This window comes from Centroberyx affinis, unplaced genomic scaffold (genome assembly GCF_046629955.1).
Source record: "Centroberyx affinis isolate AG114_WGS23_722 - 3 ecotype Tasmania unplaced genomic scaffold, CSIRO-AGI_Caff_v1 ptg006588l_1, whole genome shotgun sequence".
Lineage (NCBI taxonomy): Eukaryota > Metazoa > Chordata > Actinopteri > Beryciformes > Berycidae > Centroberyx > Centroberyx affinis.
In genome coordinates this window covers 87,998-103,393 of record NW_027283339.1, presented here as the reverse complement: position 1 = coordinate 103,393, position 15,396 = coordinate 87,998, and the positions used below count along the sequence as shown (strand labels likewise).

Genomic DNA, 15,396 nt, shown 5'->3' with positions numbered 1-15,396 from the left:
TTAACTAAGGTATTAATTTATACATTATTTAATAGTTTATAAAGATGACTATTAAATAATGTATAAATTAGTTAACATGAAAACCATTAGTAAATTATTACCAGACACATTAGTTTAAGGGTTAGTTAATGCTTATTAAGCATTAACTAACCCTTAATTAATGTACCCTTATTGTAAAGTGTTACCAGTTATTACTTTATTGGCAAAAATGCTTTTATGTTATTGTCTCAAGATTTTATTGCGTTATTGGCTTCATATGTTCCACTTTTTTTTATTTTACACAAAGACTCAAAGCACCTTACCTTTTGTTCCAAAATACAGTTTTCACATATTCAGAGAGGAAAAAAAAACTGTTAGCCTTGCCTTCTGTTTGGCTAATCATGCATCAAGAAAAAAACAAAAAGAAAAGGGAATGCAGGCTCTGCTTCTGGGAGGAGAACAGTGTGCTTCAGTGGAATAAACACTTTAGAAATGTAGCATCAGTTCACTTTGAGCCATTCAATAAAACAGTGGAGTCCAGTCAGGATACTTGGAGGATCATGACTGAAAGCCTCTGCAGTGACATAGCTTATCTGTTTTTTTTACTGAGTAATATTTAACATGCTCCAATGTTAAAATGCAGGTTTCTACTCCATTTAAGAACGTAACCTGGAGATTAAACTGTGCAAAATGGTCACAAAACTGATTTCCCATCAATCCCCTGGGCTCAGACATCACCACAAAACTCCAAAGTCCAGAATATTACATGAAGGATTTGAAGTCGGAATACAGCATCTCATCCCCAGAAACCTTCAGAGAACCTGAACGGAACGAGGAAAGAGGAGGTTTGAAACAAAATCAGTAAAGGCATTCATACGAGGGTGTCGGTGTAAACACGACGACCGGGTCCAGAAACGACCTCTGACCTCTCCATGGAGGGGAAAAACCAGCACCATTCTTTTTTTTTTTTTTTTTTTCATTCTCCATTGATCCGAGGTGAAAATGCCATTTATCTCCATTCATTCCCAAGAAAAAGGGGAATCAAACCTGCCACTTTTCAGTCTCTCAAACCTGTGGACCACCCTGACAAATCTAACGACCCTTTAAATGTGCTTTGTGTAGCATTTTACAGTTAATAAATCGTTACCACATTAATTTTGAGACAATAGTATAATTATCGTAAACAAAGAAGACCACCACCGAGAAAAGTGTCAGCCTCTACCAGCCTCTACTCTGCATCCTCCATAGTTTCTCCACCTGGTGGATCTGGAGGGAAATCTGCTGGATCGCTTTACGGCACAAAACAGGAAGAGGTTCTGTTCTTCAGAGCAAACGGAGCTAAAGCTGAAAGAGTTTCTGGCAGCAGATGGTGGAAGGAGGGAAAGGAAGATGGAGAAATCACTTCCAACATGTTGATCCTCTTCAGGGAGGGGGGAGGGGGGGGGCGGGGAGCAACGGGGCTGATGGGAAATGTAGTCTTAATGTGGAGAAACACTAGAACTAACACTAATACTACCGGTGTGAGACGGAGACCCATCGTCTGTTTACAGTCAGTGGACCAAGGCAGCAACACTGTGATAATGACAGATTGATGTTTGAATGTGAAACACGGAGCAGCTTCAGCAGAAGTAGGTTTGGGCCGTTTCTGGAGCGAAGGCACAGCTAACTGAACACACCGACTACTGCAAATCCTTCAACACATCAAACTAGAGAAGAAAGTGGCTGAGTCATTTCTTGGTCAAATGGAGATAAGAAAATATTAAAAAGGTAAAGGGAGGAGAGGGGAGTCCTCAATGCAGACGGACAATTTGATCCTCGTCACCAAATTATTCTAAACTCGTTAATGTTTGTTCATGCTGACAGTTTGGGTGTTTTTTTTTTTCCCCCCCGACGGGTTTAGTCATAACACCGACACGGTACGCTTAAGTCCGGTAAGACAATTTGGTTTGTAACAAAGATGGACCCGTTTACAGAGAGAAGATCGTCCCAGTTCTCACTCAGAAACCGACTCCAAACTGCAACCACAGCCCCACTGGTTTGGAGGGATCCGCTCCTCTCCCGGTCAGCCGTCACGGTTTTTGGGTTTTCGGCGTGGCGTTCAAACCGGAGTGTGATGGAAGCCGTCCGCAAGAGATTATAGTTGCGGCAGTGAGTGTGTCCACATAGTACACACAGTCAGAAGTCCTGTCCTATCACGCATTTTGGCTCTCCGGCTGGAACGGTGGCGGGATTTGGCAGCTGGTAGTTTTGGTTCTGTAAAGTTTCTGAGAGGAGGAAGTAGCGGCGGGTACGGCGGCCCCGGGAGGGTCACCAGTAGAAGGAGCGGGACAGGAAGTTGGCGGCGGCGCCCAGCCAGGTGGATCCGTCCTGGCCGGATCCGACCCGGCTCACCGCCTTGTCGGGTTCCTGCGACGGACTCTCCTCCTCCGGCAGGTAGTCCGGCAAGTCGTCGTTCCGCTCCACCTCGACAGAACCGTCCTCCGCAAACGGGATCAGAACCTGGAAACACCCGGGAAGATAAAAGGTGAAGCACATTCTAGGCTGAAACATCTTCTCCCCTGACAAACCGGTATGCCTTCAGTGCAGTTACTTGTTCTTTTAATGCAGTTATACTCTTAAATTCCAAAGATATTTCACTGTTGCTCATCACCGCCATTGTGGTTTACTATTCTGCGAGACTCATCTGGCTGACAAAGCTGTGGGAGAACGTTCAACTTGGGAAATTTATACTTAAAGGAATAGTTCACCCAAAAATGAAAATCCTGTCCTCATCTCCTCCCCCTCATGCAGGTGAAACTCAGGTGAAGTTTGTCCATATAACACACAGGGAGGCTGCAGCACAACTCCATAGCAGCCTTCTCCAAAACAACTGAAGTCAGTGGGGACCAGTTCTTCAGAGTTCCACAAAGACCTACAGTATATTTACACCATCATTTAGTGCAAATCTGAACTACAGCTGATTGATCTGCAACAAATAATGGTGTCTAGGTCTTTCTATTCACAGTGTGATTGTTTGTCTGTTTTTGTTTTGGAGCTCTAAAGAACAGGTCCCCATTGACTTCAGTTGTTTTGGAGAAGGCTGCTACCAAGTTGTGCTGCAGCCTCCCTGTGTGTTATATGGACTAACACATTTCACCTGTGTTTCAACTGGCATGAGGGGGAGGAGATGATGACAGGAACTATTCCTTTAACTTTACAAGTAAACAGAGAAACCCGCTTGTCGCTTTGTGGCTTCGTCAAATAAGGGAGGCAAAGATTGAGAAGAATTTGAGAAGTCCAAGTGTGAATATTTTTGTTTGAGTATTTCTTTGCTGTTTGCTATTGTTTCAGCTTGGTCTTGTTCTGGAGTCATTTCCTTTGCCATTTTCCTCCTTTTTGAAGACTTCCGCCATCTTGGATTGTTACTGGTCCTTTTCCTTCATCCTTTCTTATACTGGCCCACTCATTTATAGCTAGTAATAGCATGTATTTGTACGTTTTTAAATTTTAGGACAGTGTCAAACTTGCAAACAAAGATTTCAAAAGCCCAGTTCGTCTTTAACTTTGACAAACCACCTTGACCTTTAAACATCTTCAGTTCATCTGAGGCCAGCAAGAAGAAAATAATGAGAGACTGAAACGAACCTCATCTCCGTTTTCTCCTTTCATCACCTGCTGGGCTTTCATCACCTGGGTGGAGGCGATGGCCGAGGCCAGAGCCTGGAGAGGGAACACAAAAAAAACAAAACTGTGAAGCCTTTAAGTGTGTGATGTCCAATCATCAGTTGGATTAGGAAACACACACTGCTCAAGACAGTGACCCTGGATTGTTGAAATCCCTCGCTCTGGCAGCGTTCAGTGTGGCCTTCAGAGATCCATGATGCTAAGTCTGTAGACAAGACCTTGATACTTATGTAACCATCATATTCGATGAAGCCATGTGATTATCGATTAAGCCATGTGGAGGAACTTTATTTTACGACTACACCAAGTCATTGTCTGCAAAAGCGGCCATGTATTTGACTGTAGGGCTGGACGATATGGTTGAAATCAATATCACGATAATCATAAGGATTTTTTTCGATATCGATATATATAACGATATGGCTCACATAAGCGAAATCATGTTAAATAGTCAAATTAATGTCCATCATATTGAACCGAATGGTAATGTTTGGTGTGAGGTCAAACTAAACTGAAATTTTCACATAATATTCCTACCATACTTCATTTTGTCTGAGTTTCTAAATAAAATTAGCTTGTTCTCATCAGTTCAGACAGCAGAATTGTGCGTCTCGATATCCCAAAATCACCATATCATCAAAATATAATCCCACTGAAAGATGATAAATGATAATATTGAATTATCGTTCAGCCCTATTTGTCTGGATTGGTGTGTAGTGGATTTGTCTCGTTAGCAGACATTTGACTGGTCAGTTTGAGGCTCTTTCTCCCGTTGTACCTCCTCTCTGTCCCAAAACGGTTTTCCACACATCCAAAACCAAGCCTCTTATTAAAGGTCCATATCATGTAAAGCAGGACTCCTCTTCCTCTGTGGTGATAAAGGAGTTGGATGGTCTATCTAAACATGGTGAAAGTATCAAAACTAAATCCACACAATCCATATTAGTGCAGCGAGCCTCTAAACGAGCCGTTTGGACTTCCGTAACTTTGTGGCGTCACAAAGGTTCGCTCATTATCATTTTTGTAAGAAATAACAGACTAACAAAGTGTTTTTTTCAAAGCGGTTGAGCGGTTGTCGTTGTTTATTACCGGAGAGTTTTCCCTACCTGTAGCCGCCGGGCCGCGGCGTCTCACGTTTCACTCTGGAAACGGTTAGCCAATAGGAACGGAGGGATCGTTAATATTAATGAGCCTTAAAGACACGGAGACAGAAACGGCCTGTTCTTGGTAAGGCTCAGAGAGATGCTGGAAAATGAACGTGGAGAAATGGATTGAGAGTGTTTTTGGTTCATGACACCACACACACAGCTTTGAATGGACAGAAAGACACTAAATAAAACTCTGGACAGTGCAGAATATGGAGCTTTAACACCAGCTCTAACAGGTCTGTTAGGAGACAGGTGGTTTATTTACCCGGACACTACACTCCTCTAACCTAATTGTACGTTTCTGCACAGTTGCAGTTGGTGCGTGGAAAGCCTCCAAAGAACTGTTTGCCCAAGGAGGATGTTTCCTGCCAAATCAAACAAATAAATCCTAAGCATCCAGCTGCACCCGAATGTTCCCGCTCTCCACAGCCTTAAGAAAGCATCTTAACTGCTGCTTCATCAATTATCTTATTATGGGGCTTCTTCAACGAATTCCAGCTGGTTTATCTTGGCTGCCAAAGTTTACATGTGTGTGCAAATATTTGCAGTTTGCGCTCAGAGAGCCTAACGTTGCTGATGAACTCCTTCAGAAAGGACACATGAAGAAGTTAAGAAACAAGTAAAATATAAACTTTACTGTCAATTCAGAACTCGCTTCTTCCCCGGCAAAGTATCGTGCTCACTCTCTCTCACAGGTTTTGGTATATTGCCGGACTTTTATTCTGAAGGGCTGCGCGAACTGTAAGTGCAGCAGCGTAGAATCAACATCAACAGGGAGTTAGCATTAGTTTTAGCGTTTTGGGAAAGGCTTTGATGGTGAGGTCTACATGACACTAAGACCTGAAGGAAGGGTGAAAGTTTGAGGTGGCTCAAACTTTCACCCTTTCACCCTTCCTCCAGGAAACCGCACACAAACACGAAGAACTCGGCAGGTCGTTTTGTGTAGAAGTCTTTGGGACTCCAGTAACGGCACGTAAAAATCAAACTTTCCTCACCTCGGCCTTCAGGTCAGATCGGATCCGGACGATGCATCTCTTCACGGCCATCTGGAAAGTGAAGCTGATGACGCCTCTGATCTTCAGCAGCGCCTCTTCACAGAGACTCCTCCGACCCTGAGGACCAGGAAACACTTCAACAACTGTTTCAGACTGCTGCATGCTCCGTCTCAGTCTGAGTCTGAGTCTGAGTCTGAGTCTCTGTCTGAGTCTCTGTCTGAGTCTGAGTCTCTGTCTGAGTCTCTGTCTGAGTCTCAGTCTGAGTCTCAGTCTGAGTCTCAGTCTGAGTCTCTGTCTGAGTCTCTGTCTGAGTCTCTGTCTGAGTCTCTGTCTGAGTCTCTGTCTGAGTCTCTGTCTGAGTCTCTGTCTGAGTCTCTGTCTGAGTCTGAGTCTCTGTCTGAGTCTCTGTCTGAGTCTCTGTCTGAGTCTCTGTCTGAGTCTCTGTCTGAGTCTCTGCCTGAGTCTCTGTCTGAGTTCATCTTGAACAAAAAGAAAGTCAAAACTCTTGTGGATGAATATTTCTTTAAATCTAATCAATGGCAACTATGACAAGTAGATTTTCTGCAGCAAAGAAAATTGATTACATAGATAAACAAAAAAAGCTTGCATGCTTGATAAACTTATTAATATTCCATATCACATAGCTGTAAGTGTTTTACCTCATTGACAGCAGCTCTAGCAAACAGCAGTAGATTCAGTTATAACCACTGTTTGCTTGTGGGATTTTGAGAATCTAACAACACTGATTTGTACAGAAAGTGGTGAAGGTGAAGTCATGGACGGACTGTGCTGTATGTGTTTTGATATCTGAAATATTGGAGATATCTCATGTGTAAAATTCAAAGCACAGTCTTTCCTTTACTACAGCTCATTGTTTTTTGCTTCCTCCTATTTAACTAGGACTTTAAGAAAAATAGTGTACAAATACAGTTGTTATCCTAATGATGGGCGCCTAACAGCTAGAGCTGGGTGATGATAATTCAGTATTATCATTTATTGTCTGGCACCTCCTGGGTGCCCAGTGCTCAGGTGGGTTATCTCGTTAGGGGCCTTTCTGTGTGGAGTTTGCATGTTCTCCCCCTGCTCACATGGGGTTTCCTCCATATAACATCAGAAAGAACCCCCATTAAAAACATGCAGAAACGCTCCTGTCTCCTGACCAAAGATATGGACATCTGGAATTGGTCCCCGGGCACCGCACATAATGGCTGCCCACTGCTCCTCGCTGCCCCCTGGAGGAAGGTCAACCACGTGCTGATGACCAAATAAAGGTTCTTCTTCTTCATATGGCAACCTCTGAACCCATCGTCTATCGGTCTGACGACGATTAGACTCTGGGGGCGGCAGCCAATATTTGGGGGTTTCCGGTGGAGCCAGCGGACATCCGGGCCAAGACTTCCTCTTTGTTTACAGTCCGATTAACGACTTGAGACGCGAGAGTCGAACGTTTCTCCACACAAAACACAAACATCGATACTTTCTGTAGGTGTTTCAGGTCCGGGCGACATTTCGGCTAATCTCTATAAACAGATATCTGCATATGAGACGTCGTCTCTCGACTCCGACTCCGTTCTCGCGTCTCAAGTTGCTAATCGGACTGTAAACAATGACCGGCTCAGGAAGAGGAAGTCTTGGCCCGGATGTCCGCTGGCTGCACCGGAAACCCCCAAATATTGGCCGCCGCCCCCAGAGTCTAATCGCCGTCAGACCGATAGACGATGGGTTCAGAGATTGATCATATGGTAATGCTCTGGCAATTTTGGGAAATCATGACACACAATTCTGCTGTCTGAACTGATGACAGAAGAATATTATTTGAAAATGTCAGTTTTGTCTGACATCACACCTAGCATTACCATTCAGTTCAATGGGAGGAACATTAGTTTGGTTATTTAACACGTGATACGGGCGCCATATCCGACACGCTCGGCCTGTGTTTGCGCTCACCGAGTCGTCCAGGCCGTCGATGTGCAGCACGACGGTCTTGGCTCTCTTGTTGGTGGATCCCAGGAAGAACTGGGCTTTGCGGCGGCTGCTGGCGGCTTCGTCCGCCGGGTCGGCGTCGGCGCCGCCGGACGCCTGCAGGAGCTCGTAGATCTCAGACGCCAAGAGCTTCGTTTCCCCCGGAGTGGTCGTTCTGTACGGGAGGCGGACGTGACAAAAATAACAAATTAAACACTGAATCCATTAAAAAAGCCATCAAATTAAATGATGGATTGAATAAAATGCTATCATATTAAACATTGCGTCAAATAAAATCATAAAATCTACCTCTTAAAACACTACCAAATTAAGTGTAGAGTGTACAGTGATGAAATTTAATTATTTACAAATAATGTTATTTGATCACCTTGACATTTATTTATTCACAAGCAATTTAAAATATATAATTTACAGCAGATCACTGGGATTGTTTGTTTTTCCATATATATTTTAACCATTTAGGCTAAACTCTTTTCCACAGAGACTCTGCCAATTACTGCAACGGTAAAATAAACTTTAAATCCTAGATCTGCAGCATTACAAGACACCGATAATAAGAAGGTCAAGGGTCAAAACCACAGCATCCTAACAGTACTGCTACTGTTAATATTATAATACTGTTAATGATATTGCCGACTATCTCGCAAAGAAATTAAAATTCACACCGGGCTTTCTGAACAGGCTGAAGTTCTGTTTTTCCATGGCATCTAGAAAACGCTTAGTTTCTGGCCTTTTTCTGACTCAGATTGATTTTGGTGATACTGTCTATAGGTTTGCCTCATCGCCCACCTTGTCCAAACTCCACCCCCTGTATCACTCAGCCTTGAGGTATGTCACCAACTCTACCTTCAGGACCCATCACTGTATCTTATACAGCATGGTAGGATGGTCACTGGTACATTTTAGTCTATAAGATTATTTCAGGCAAATTACTTATTTACTTAAGACAGAAGTTTTTATTTTTGCAAAGCAGTCATAATCTTAGGTCACACAAATGGCTTCAGTGGGTCCTTGGTCCTGGAACGATTTGCAGGCCAATCTCAAACTTGAGACCCTTATCTCTTTAAATGATTTTAAACTTAGAATAATGGAAGCGGTCACTGTTAACTGCAGTTGCATCAACTAACAAACACATGACTAAATATTGCTGCCTTGTTAAAGCACTGTATTATGTAATGTGTTCTTGTTTTCTATTGTTGCTGTTGTGTTTTGATGTTGTTGTCCTGTTATGTGTTGATGCTGCTGTTTGACCCTGTCTTGGCTAGGTCTCACTTGTAAAAGAGGTTTTAATCTCAATGTGACTTCCTAGTTAAATAAAGGTTATATATAATTAATCCAACAAACTACAGGAAACCACCACAAAACGCAAGGGATTATGGGTGATAAGGAGATGGATGCGGTTCCTCATGCTTGGAAAGCCTAGCAGAACAAAATGAAGTCTGGGCTGATGCTCATATTCAGCTGTTTCTTCATGAGTTCTTAACTGGTATGAACACCACAGAAGAAGAGACAGACAAGACCATCATGTTAGATTGAGGATGATAGAGGTTCAAACTGTCCAATAAACAAACTACTTGTGAGTCATGTGACATTTGGAGCTTCTCAGCTGCATGTCGTACAGAGGAAACACTGAGCTGCTTCACTGCTAACTCTTCCAGGTCTTCCAGGTGTTTTTTCATCTCACTCACTTCTGCATGACGTTCTGCAGGCTCAGCATCATTCCCAGCTCTCCCTTCATCTTCTCCCGGTTGGCTCGGCATTCTGCCAGGTAGCGAACGGCCTGATAACAGACAACCGGTCAGAGTTGGACATTAAACTGCATGTTTACCCACTTCAGGCCAAGGACATGTGATATGTTTGGCTAATCCGTGTTATCGGTCTTAGTTGCCATGGTCACTCATGTGTTGAGTGAGTTTCATGACCTCTGGGCCTTGAAACCTGTTAAAACCAAACTGAATCCTTTCACAAATACCTTGGTGCTAGGAGGGGCGATATGGAAAAAATCTTCTATCATGGTATGTGTAATTTCATATCACAGCAATGTTATATATCATGACATAGTAATTTTTAGGGAAAACCAATTACGATATTGTTTAGATATAAAATAACTGTATGGTAATGCCCATTTCTGGTTAATCCAGTGAAATAAATACTTGAAAAATGAAAGATACTTCATCACATTTGATTCTTTCAATATTATGTGGATGCCTATTGGTGCTTTATTAGATACCGTAAAACTTCAATTAAAGGCCGACTCCCTTTTACTGGCTGGGTGTGGCTACACGTTTTGACAAATAAAGGCCGGTCTCAATTAGAAGCCGGTTGCCATTGATGCTGCGAAGCAGTTTATTATTTTTTTTACTTGCATTCAAACGTCAGCCACATTTGCTGATCGCCATGGCGACACAGAGAAAAAACTATGACCTGAAATTCAAGCTGTCAGTTGTCAAATTTGCTGAACAAAACTCAGGAGAAGCAGCAGCAAGACATTTCTCTGTTGATCCCAAGAGAGAAAGAGAGAATGGCAAAAAATAAAGTTGAACTTCAAAGGGCCAGAGTGTGTGGTGGGGAGGAAGAAGGCTAGCGATGAGCTGGAGCTAAACAAATGAAAAGTACAACCTCTTGCTGCCATAAACTTTTTTCGGCTTTCATCCTTTCTAAGGTAGGCTACCGGTATTTTGATACGGGGCTCGCTCTCTCTCTGAGATAGAGAGCCTAGATAGAGCCTAGATGCGCTGTCTCTCTCAGAGTGAGATCAAATGAATGATTCGTAATTGATATGTTATTCAATAGCCTCATTTTTATACAAGTAATATTCATACTGGTTTAAATAAACAATTTGATAGTATTTCCCATCTTTGCTGAGCAAGAGTTTTGTGCAAAAGGAATTAAAGGCCTGTCCCAAATATAAGCCGGTTGAGTTCAGTATTTGAAGCAAATAAAAGCCCGGGCTATTAATTGAAGTTTTACGGTATTTACACACAAGGACATTTTGAGAGACAATCATTAGTCATGTGTATATTACAGAGGTGAGACCAAGTCAACTTTGCTCGAGTCCCACGTCAGTCTCAAGTCTTCAGGCACAAGTCTCAAGTCAAGTCCCAAGTCTAAATGTAGATTACCAAGTCAAGTCCAAGTCAAGTCCAAGTCATTAATGTCCAGAGAATAGAGTGCACAGAGTATAAACCAAGCTTAACACTCCTCTTCCACCCCGAGTAAAGAGAAACCCCCACAGGCGGTGTCAGGACGGCAGCGTGTGGTCCGGCTCACCAGGAGGGCGGAGTAGACGACCTGGGGGTTGGGGTGGTCCAGGAACAGGATGAGTCCCGGCAGGCAGCTCTGGTCCTGGACGATGGCCCGGCGGTTCATGGGGTCGGCGGCCAGGTCCCGCAGCTGGTTGACCACGGCCAGAGCGTCCGGCTCCCCGCTCATCGCTGCCCGCTCACTGACCCATGCAAGGCTGAACCGACTGACAGAGAAGGGAAAGGAGACGACTGGGGTTTCACACAAAATACAAAACTTATTTTTTTCCCCCTGGTTTTCTTTTTACCAATGCAGAGCAAGAGTGAATACAGAAGATGTACAGTATGAAAATATATCAAAAATATTCAATACTGAAGGATGAATTGGGCAGAAACATAGAAATAACAACATATACACATTATATAACAACTACAAGTGGGAATATGAAGAAAACAAGTATGTGAATTTACAGCAAATAAATCTAGAGATAGATCTACAGAGGCCATAGAAGTAAAGTGTCTCAGCGTGTAGTAGGGATGGGTCATGATTTTCAAATTTTCAAATAGTCATTAAATGATAAAAAATCGAATAGTTTATGCGCCTATTGTCTTGTCTTAAGAAGTATATATTCATAGCTTGCTAGTAGTAAATAGCTATGGCTTGATTAGCCCTGAACCGGTCCTTCTCTCGCATAAGCAGAGCGACCGCGGGGCCAGAGGGGGCGACTGCCCCAGGGCCCACGCTCAGTAGGGGCCCCCCAATCTGGGAACCCATCGTCTATCGGTCTGACGACGATTAGACTCTGGGGGCGACGGCCAATATTTCAGGGTTTCTGGTGCAGCCAGCGGACATCCGGGCCAAGACTTCCTCTTCCTGAGCCGGTCATTGTTTACAGTCCGATTAGCAACTTGAGACGAGAGAATGGAGTCGGAGTTGAGAGACGACGTCTCATCTGCAGATATCTGTTTATAGAGATTAGCCGAAATGTCGTCCGGACCTGAAACACCTACAAAAAGTATCGATGTTTGTGTTTTGTGTGGAGAAACGTTCGACTCTCACGTCTCAAGTCGTTAATCGGACTGTAAACAAAGAGGAAGTCTTGGCCCGGATGTCCGCTGGCTGCACCGGAAACCCCCGAATATTGGCCTTCGCCCCCAGAGTCTAATCGTCAGACCGATAGACGATGGGTTCAGAGGTTGCATTCCTAATGACAATGATTGTCATTGTTCAAAGCTTGTGTTTTAAATAAGAGAAGAAGAGAGATGTAAGTTGATTATTTTTATGATAAGTGTTGGATTCATCAAGCATTTAAATTAAGCTATTTTGTCTGTTAAAAAAAAAGCGCATATCTTTGACAGGCCGACAGTGCGTGTTTTGAACTCAATTCTATGCATTGTCATACGGTTATCAATTAACCTACATAATTCCACTAACGTTAGCTACTTAAATACCACAAGGTAATGATGCTACCTACCGTTAACGTTTGTAGGGCAGCAGATTACAAGTTATCTGGTTACTGTTTGTGATGCGTGGGTCAGGTTTTTTATATCGAATAGTATTTTTGCTTGAAATGCCATCGCTAGCGTGTAGACTTGTGTTGGAAACACTATTCATTAGAGCTGCAATGATTAATTGATTAGTTGTCAACTATTAAATTAATCACCAACTATTTTGATAATCGATTAATCGGTTTGAATCATTTTTTAAGAAAAATACATCAAAATTCTCTGATTCCAGCTTCTTAAATGTGAATATTTTCTTTCCTCCTCTATGACAGTAAACTGAATATCTTTGGGTTGTGGACAAAACAAGACATTTGAGGACGTCATCTTGGGCTTTGGGAAACACTGATCCACATTTTTCACCATTTTATAGACCAAACAACTACTCGATTAATCGAGAAAATAATCGACAATGAAAATAATCGTTAGTTGCAGCCCTACTATTCATCCTGTCGGGATACTGACTTTCCAGATACTGTGTGTGTGTGCGGGAAGCCTGTCGCTACATTGCAGCTCAGAGAATGGCGCCTGTTGTTAGGAAGCCATTCAGAAAAGCGGTTGTTCAGCAGGAATGCGAAAAAGTGACTTCAGAGTGAGACTACTGCAGCTCAGTCACAAACCCTCCTTCTCTACAGCAAGTTACATGTGTTTTATCTGGACAGGGGTGATGTTAGAGGATGGCAGCTCACTAAATGTGAAACAAAGAGCAGCAGCAGACTTGTAGTTAGCGTCTCAACTTCTAAGTCCTACGGAGAGAAAGGAACGCCAAACTCCATTCAAAAATCTGGCTATTTAAGATTTCCGTGCATACTGGCAAACCTACAAACCTGGTACAATATGACTTCAGAGCTTTTTTACGAATCGGCAAGAGACACTGGTATACGGTCAATATATCAGACAGCACACATTTAAATCAAATTTCAATTTTAACAGATTTGGTTCCCCAGTTATTCTATCAAACCTACCACATCAAAATAAAACATGGAAGACGGCGAACAGTTTAAATCAATTCCAAAAATTGTACTGAAATAAGGTTCTGCTTGGTGGATCCGGTGTATGCCGAAATGACCAGCAGATTCTAACGTTTCTTAAATCGTGTTTTATCACGTGTGGATTTTCTGATAGGCAAGACCCAGGCTGGAACACATTAATCTGCCAGATTTTGGCATGACGTTCTCTCCACACGAGAAAACAGCGTATTGGAGCTAGCAGCTTCCATGAAAGCTGCTGCTGTCATCCATCTCAGCCTGTCACGACTGACTTCTGCCTAACATTAGAAGTTTTCCGTGCTAAGTTAACATTTGGGAGTATGTAGCTGTCAAACTGCCGTGTTCGGATATTCACAGCACGCACCCGGCCGCTTACCTCTGACGATACACCAGCGGCTAGCAGCAGGCTAGCTAGCTGTTAGCCGGCCAGCTAGCTTCTCCTCTGACAGTTTCACACGGCGACCGGAGCCGACATGGGCCAAACGGAGAGCTAACGTTTACTTAACAGTCGCAAAATGCAGAATAACGCAAAAAATAACTTTACTTGTCTTAACTCTCCAGTAAAAATCCGTTTATGAGGCTAGTTACAGTAACAGAAAACGCACGGGCTGACACTTGGTTGTTTTGTGGCCGTTCTTCCTGCTCAAGGGAAAAAGGGCGGCCACATATCAACATTCACGTCTGTGATTGGATGTCTAGTGACCATCTGACTTTGTTAGCCAATGGTCTGCAGTGTTCTAGGAGTTAAAGAGCCGACGCCCTGTTAGGTGTCGGCATGCTGATCTGGAATCAGTTTTAGCGGTTTGTTATTCTCTGTGACAGTCCAGAAATCAAACTGATATTTTCCAGTCATCAAATAATTTCCCGATGTGTTTCAATAATGTCTACAATGTTTTGATCTGTCTTGAACATTTTACTTAAATGTTTTGAATATAAACTATTTATGTAACTGTTGTTTATACCTAGAAAATGATGACTGATTTGTTTTAATGAGGACTCTTAATGCCCAGAAATACATAACATATAGCTTGATTTTCTTAAAAGGTTTTTTCTTTTTTTCTGATGGCCAGTCTAGGTTCTTATTACACAAAAATGTGTTTTCTAAAAGCTAAGTAATGTCTCATACCACCAGAAATGGTTTTACAAACAGAGCAAGACAATGTGACAACTTTTTTTTTTATTAATGAAAACGTAATTCAACTGGCATGTATCAAAATATCAATTTTTTGGCAAAGCTTTCACAAAATACCTTGCCATGGAAGTTCCTCCCCAAAAAGCTTACATCAAAATGGTAAACACAGTAATATCAAACAGTCTTGCAAATTTTCTGAAAATACAAATTTTGCCTTTATATGAAAAGCACCAGTGTCCATTCTATATTTAAGTCCAACCAAAGACACTCAGGTCAGTGTACGGATCAAAAGTGACACCAGGAAAAGAAATTAAATGGAATGTTTTGCACAACATGAATCAATCATATTAACGCCAAATAATTATTTTAAAAAATCACACAAAGAGGGCAAACAGCTGGACGATGCAGTGAGAAGACAAGCCACCTATTAAAAGACTGTTTGGTCTCTTCAGTTGTTTGTGCATAGCTTTAAGGCCAACCTGCTGCCGGACTCTGTGGCGTTCCAACTGGGAACTAAAACCCGGTTCTGGGGGTCGAGTAAAGGGGCGTGGCCAAGATCACAGACACATCACCCACAGCTCACTGTAGTCCTGCCTTTGACTGACAGCAGCGAGTTCACAGCTCCTCACTGGGCCTTGTTGAAAGGCATTCTGGGAAACAGAGAAAATGACTAACTGAAGTAAACGGTCATGCCTGACAACACTGAGCTGAGACTAAATGAAGAAACGTGAACTGAGCGGTTTTCTCCTTTATCGCCACCAG

General features: G+C 42.7%; 1 protein-coding gene across 1 annotated transcript; it reads right to left on the bottom strand.

The window, feature by feature from the left end:
* Nucleotides 1–155: 155 nt before the first annotated feature.
* Nucleotides 156–14,136, bottom strand: LOC139638835 (armadillo repeat-containing protein 1-like). The gene is made up of 7 exons (XM_071512862.1): nt 13,879–14,136; nt 11,039–11,237; nt 9,457–9,548; nt 7,733–7,922; nt 5,786–5,902; nt 3,604–3,678; nt 156–2,478 (listed from the first exon to the last, which is right to left on the bottom strand). Exons 2-7 carry the CDS (start codon nt 11,198–11,200, stop codon nt 2,287–2,289), a joined length of 828 nt encoding a protein of 275 aa, XP_071368963.1. The 5' UTR covers nt 11,201–11,237; nt 13,879–14,136; the 3' UTR covers nt 156–2,286.
* Between the last annotated feature and the right edge of the window lie 1,260 nt (nt 14,137–15,396).

Coding starts and splice junctions, on each gene's coding strand:
- LOC139638835 (XM_071512862.1), bottom strand. CDS start 11,200: ATGAGCGGGGAGCCGGACGCTCTGGCCGTGGTCAACCAGCTGCGGGAC. Junction 9,549..11,038: donor TCGTCTACTCCGCCCTCCTG/GTGAGCCGGACC, acceptor GTCTGTTATCAG/GCCGTTCGCTACCTGGCAGA. Junction 5,903..7,732: donor TCGACGGCCTGGACGACTCG/GTGAGCGCAAAC, acceptor CCTGGTCCTCAG/GGTCGGAGGAGTCTCTGTGA.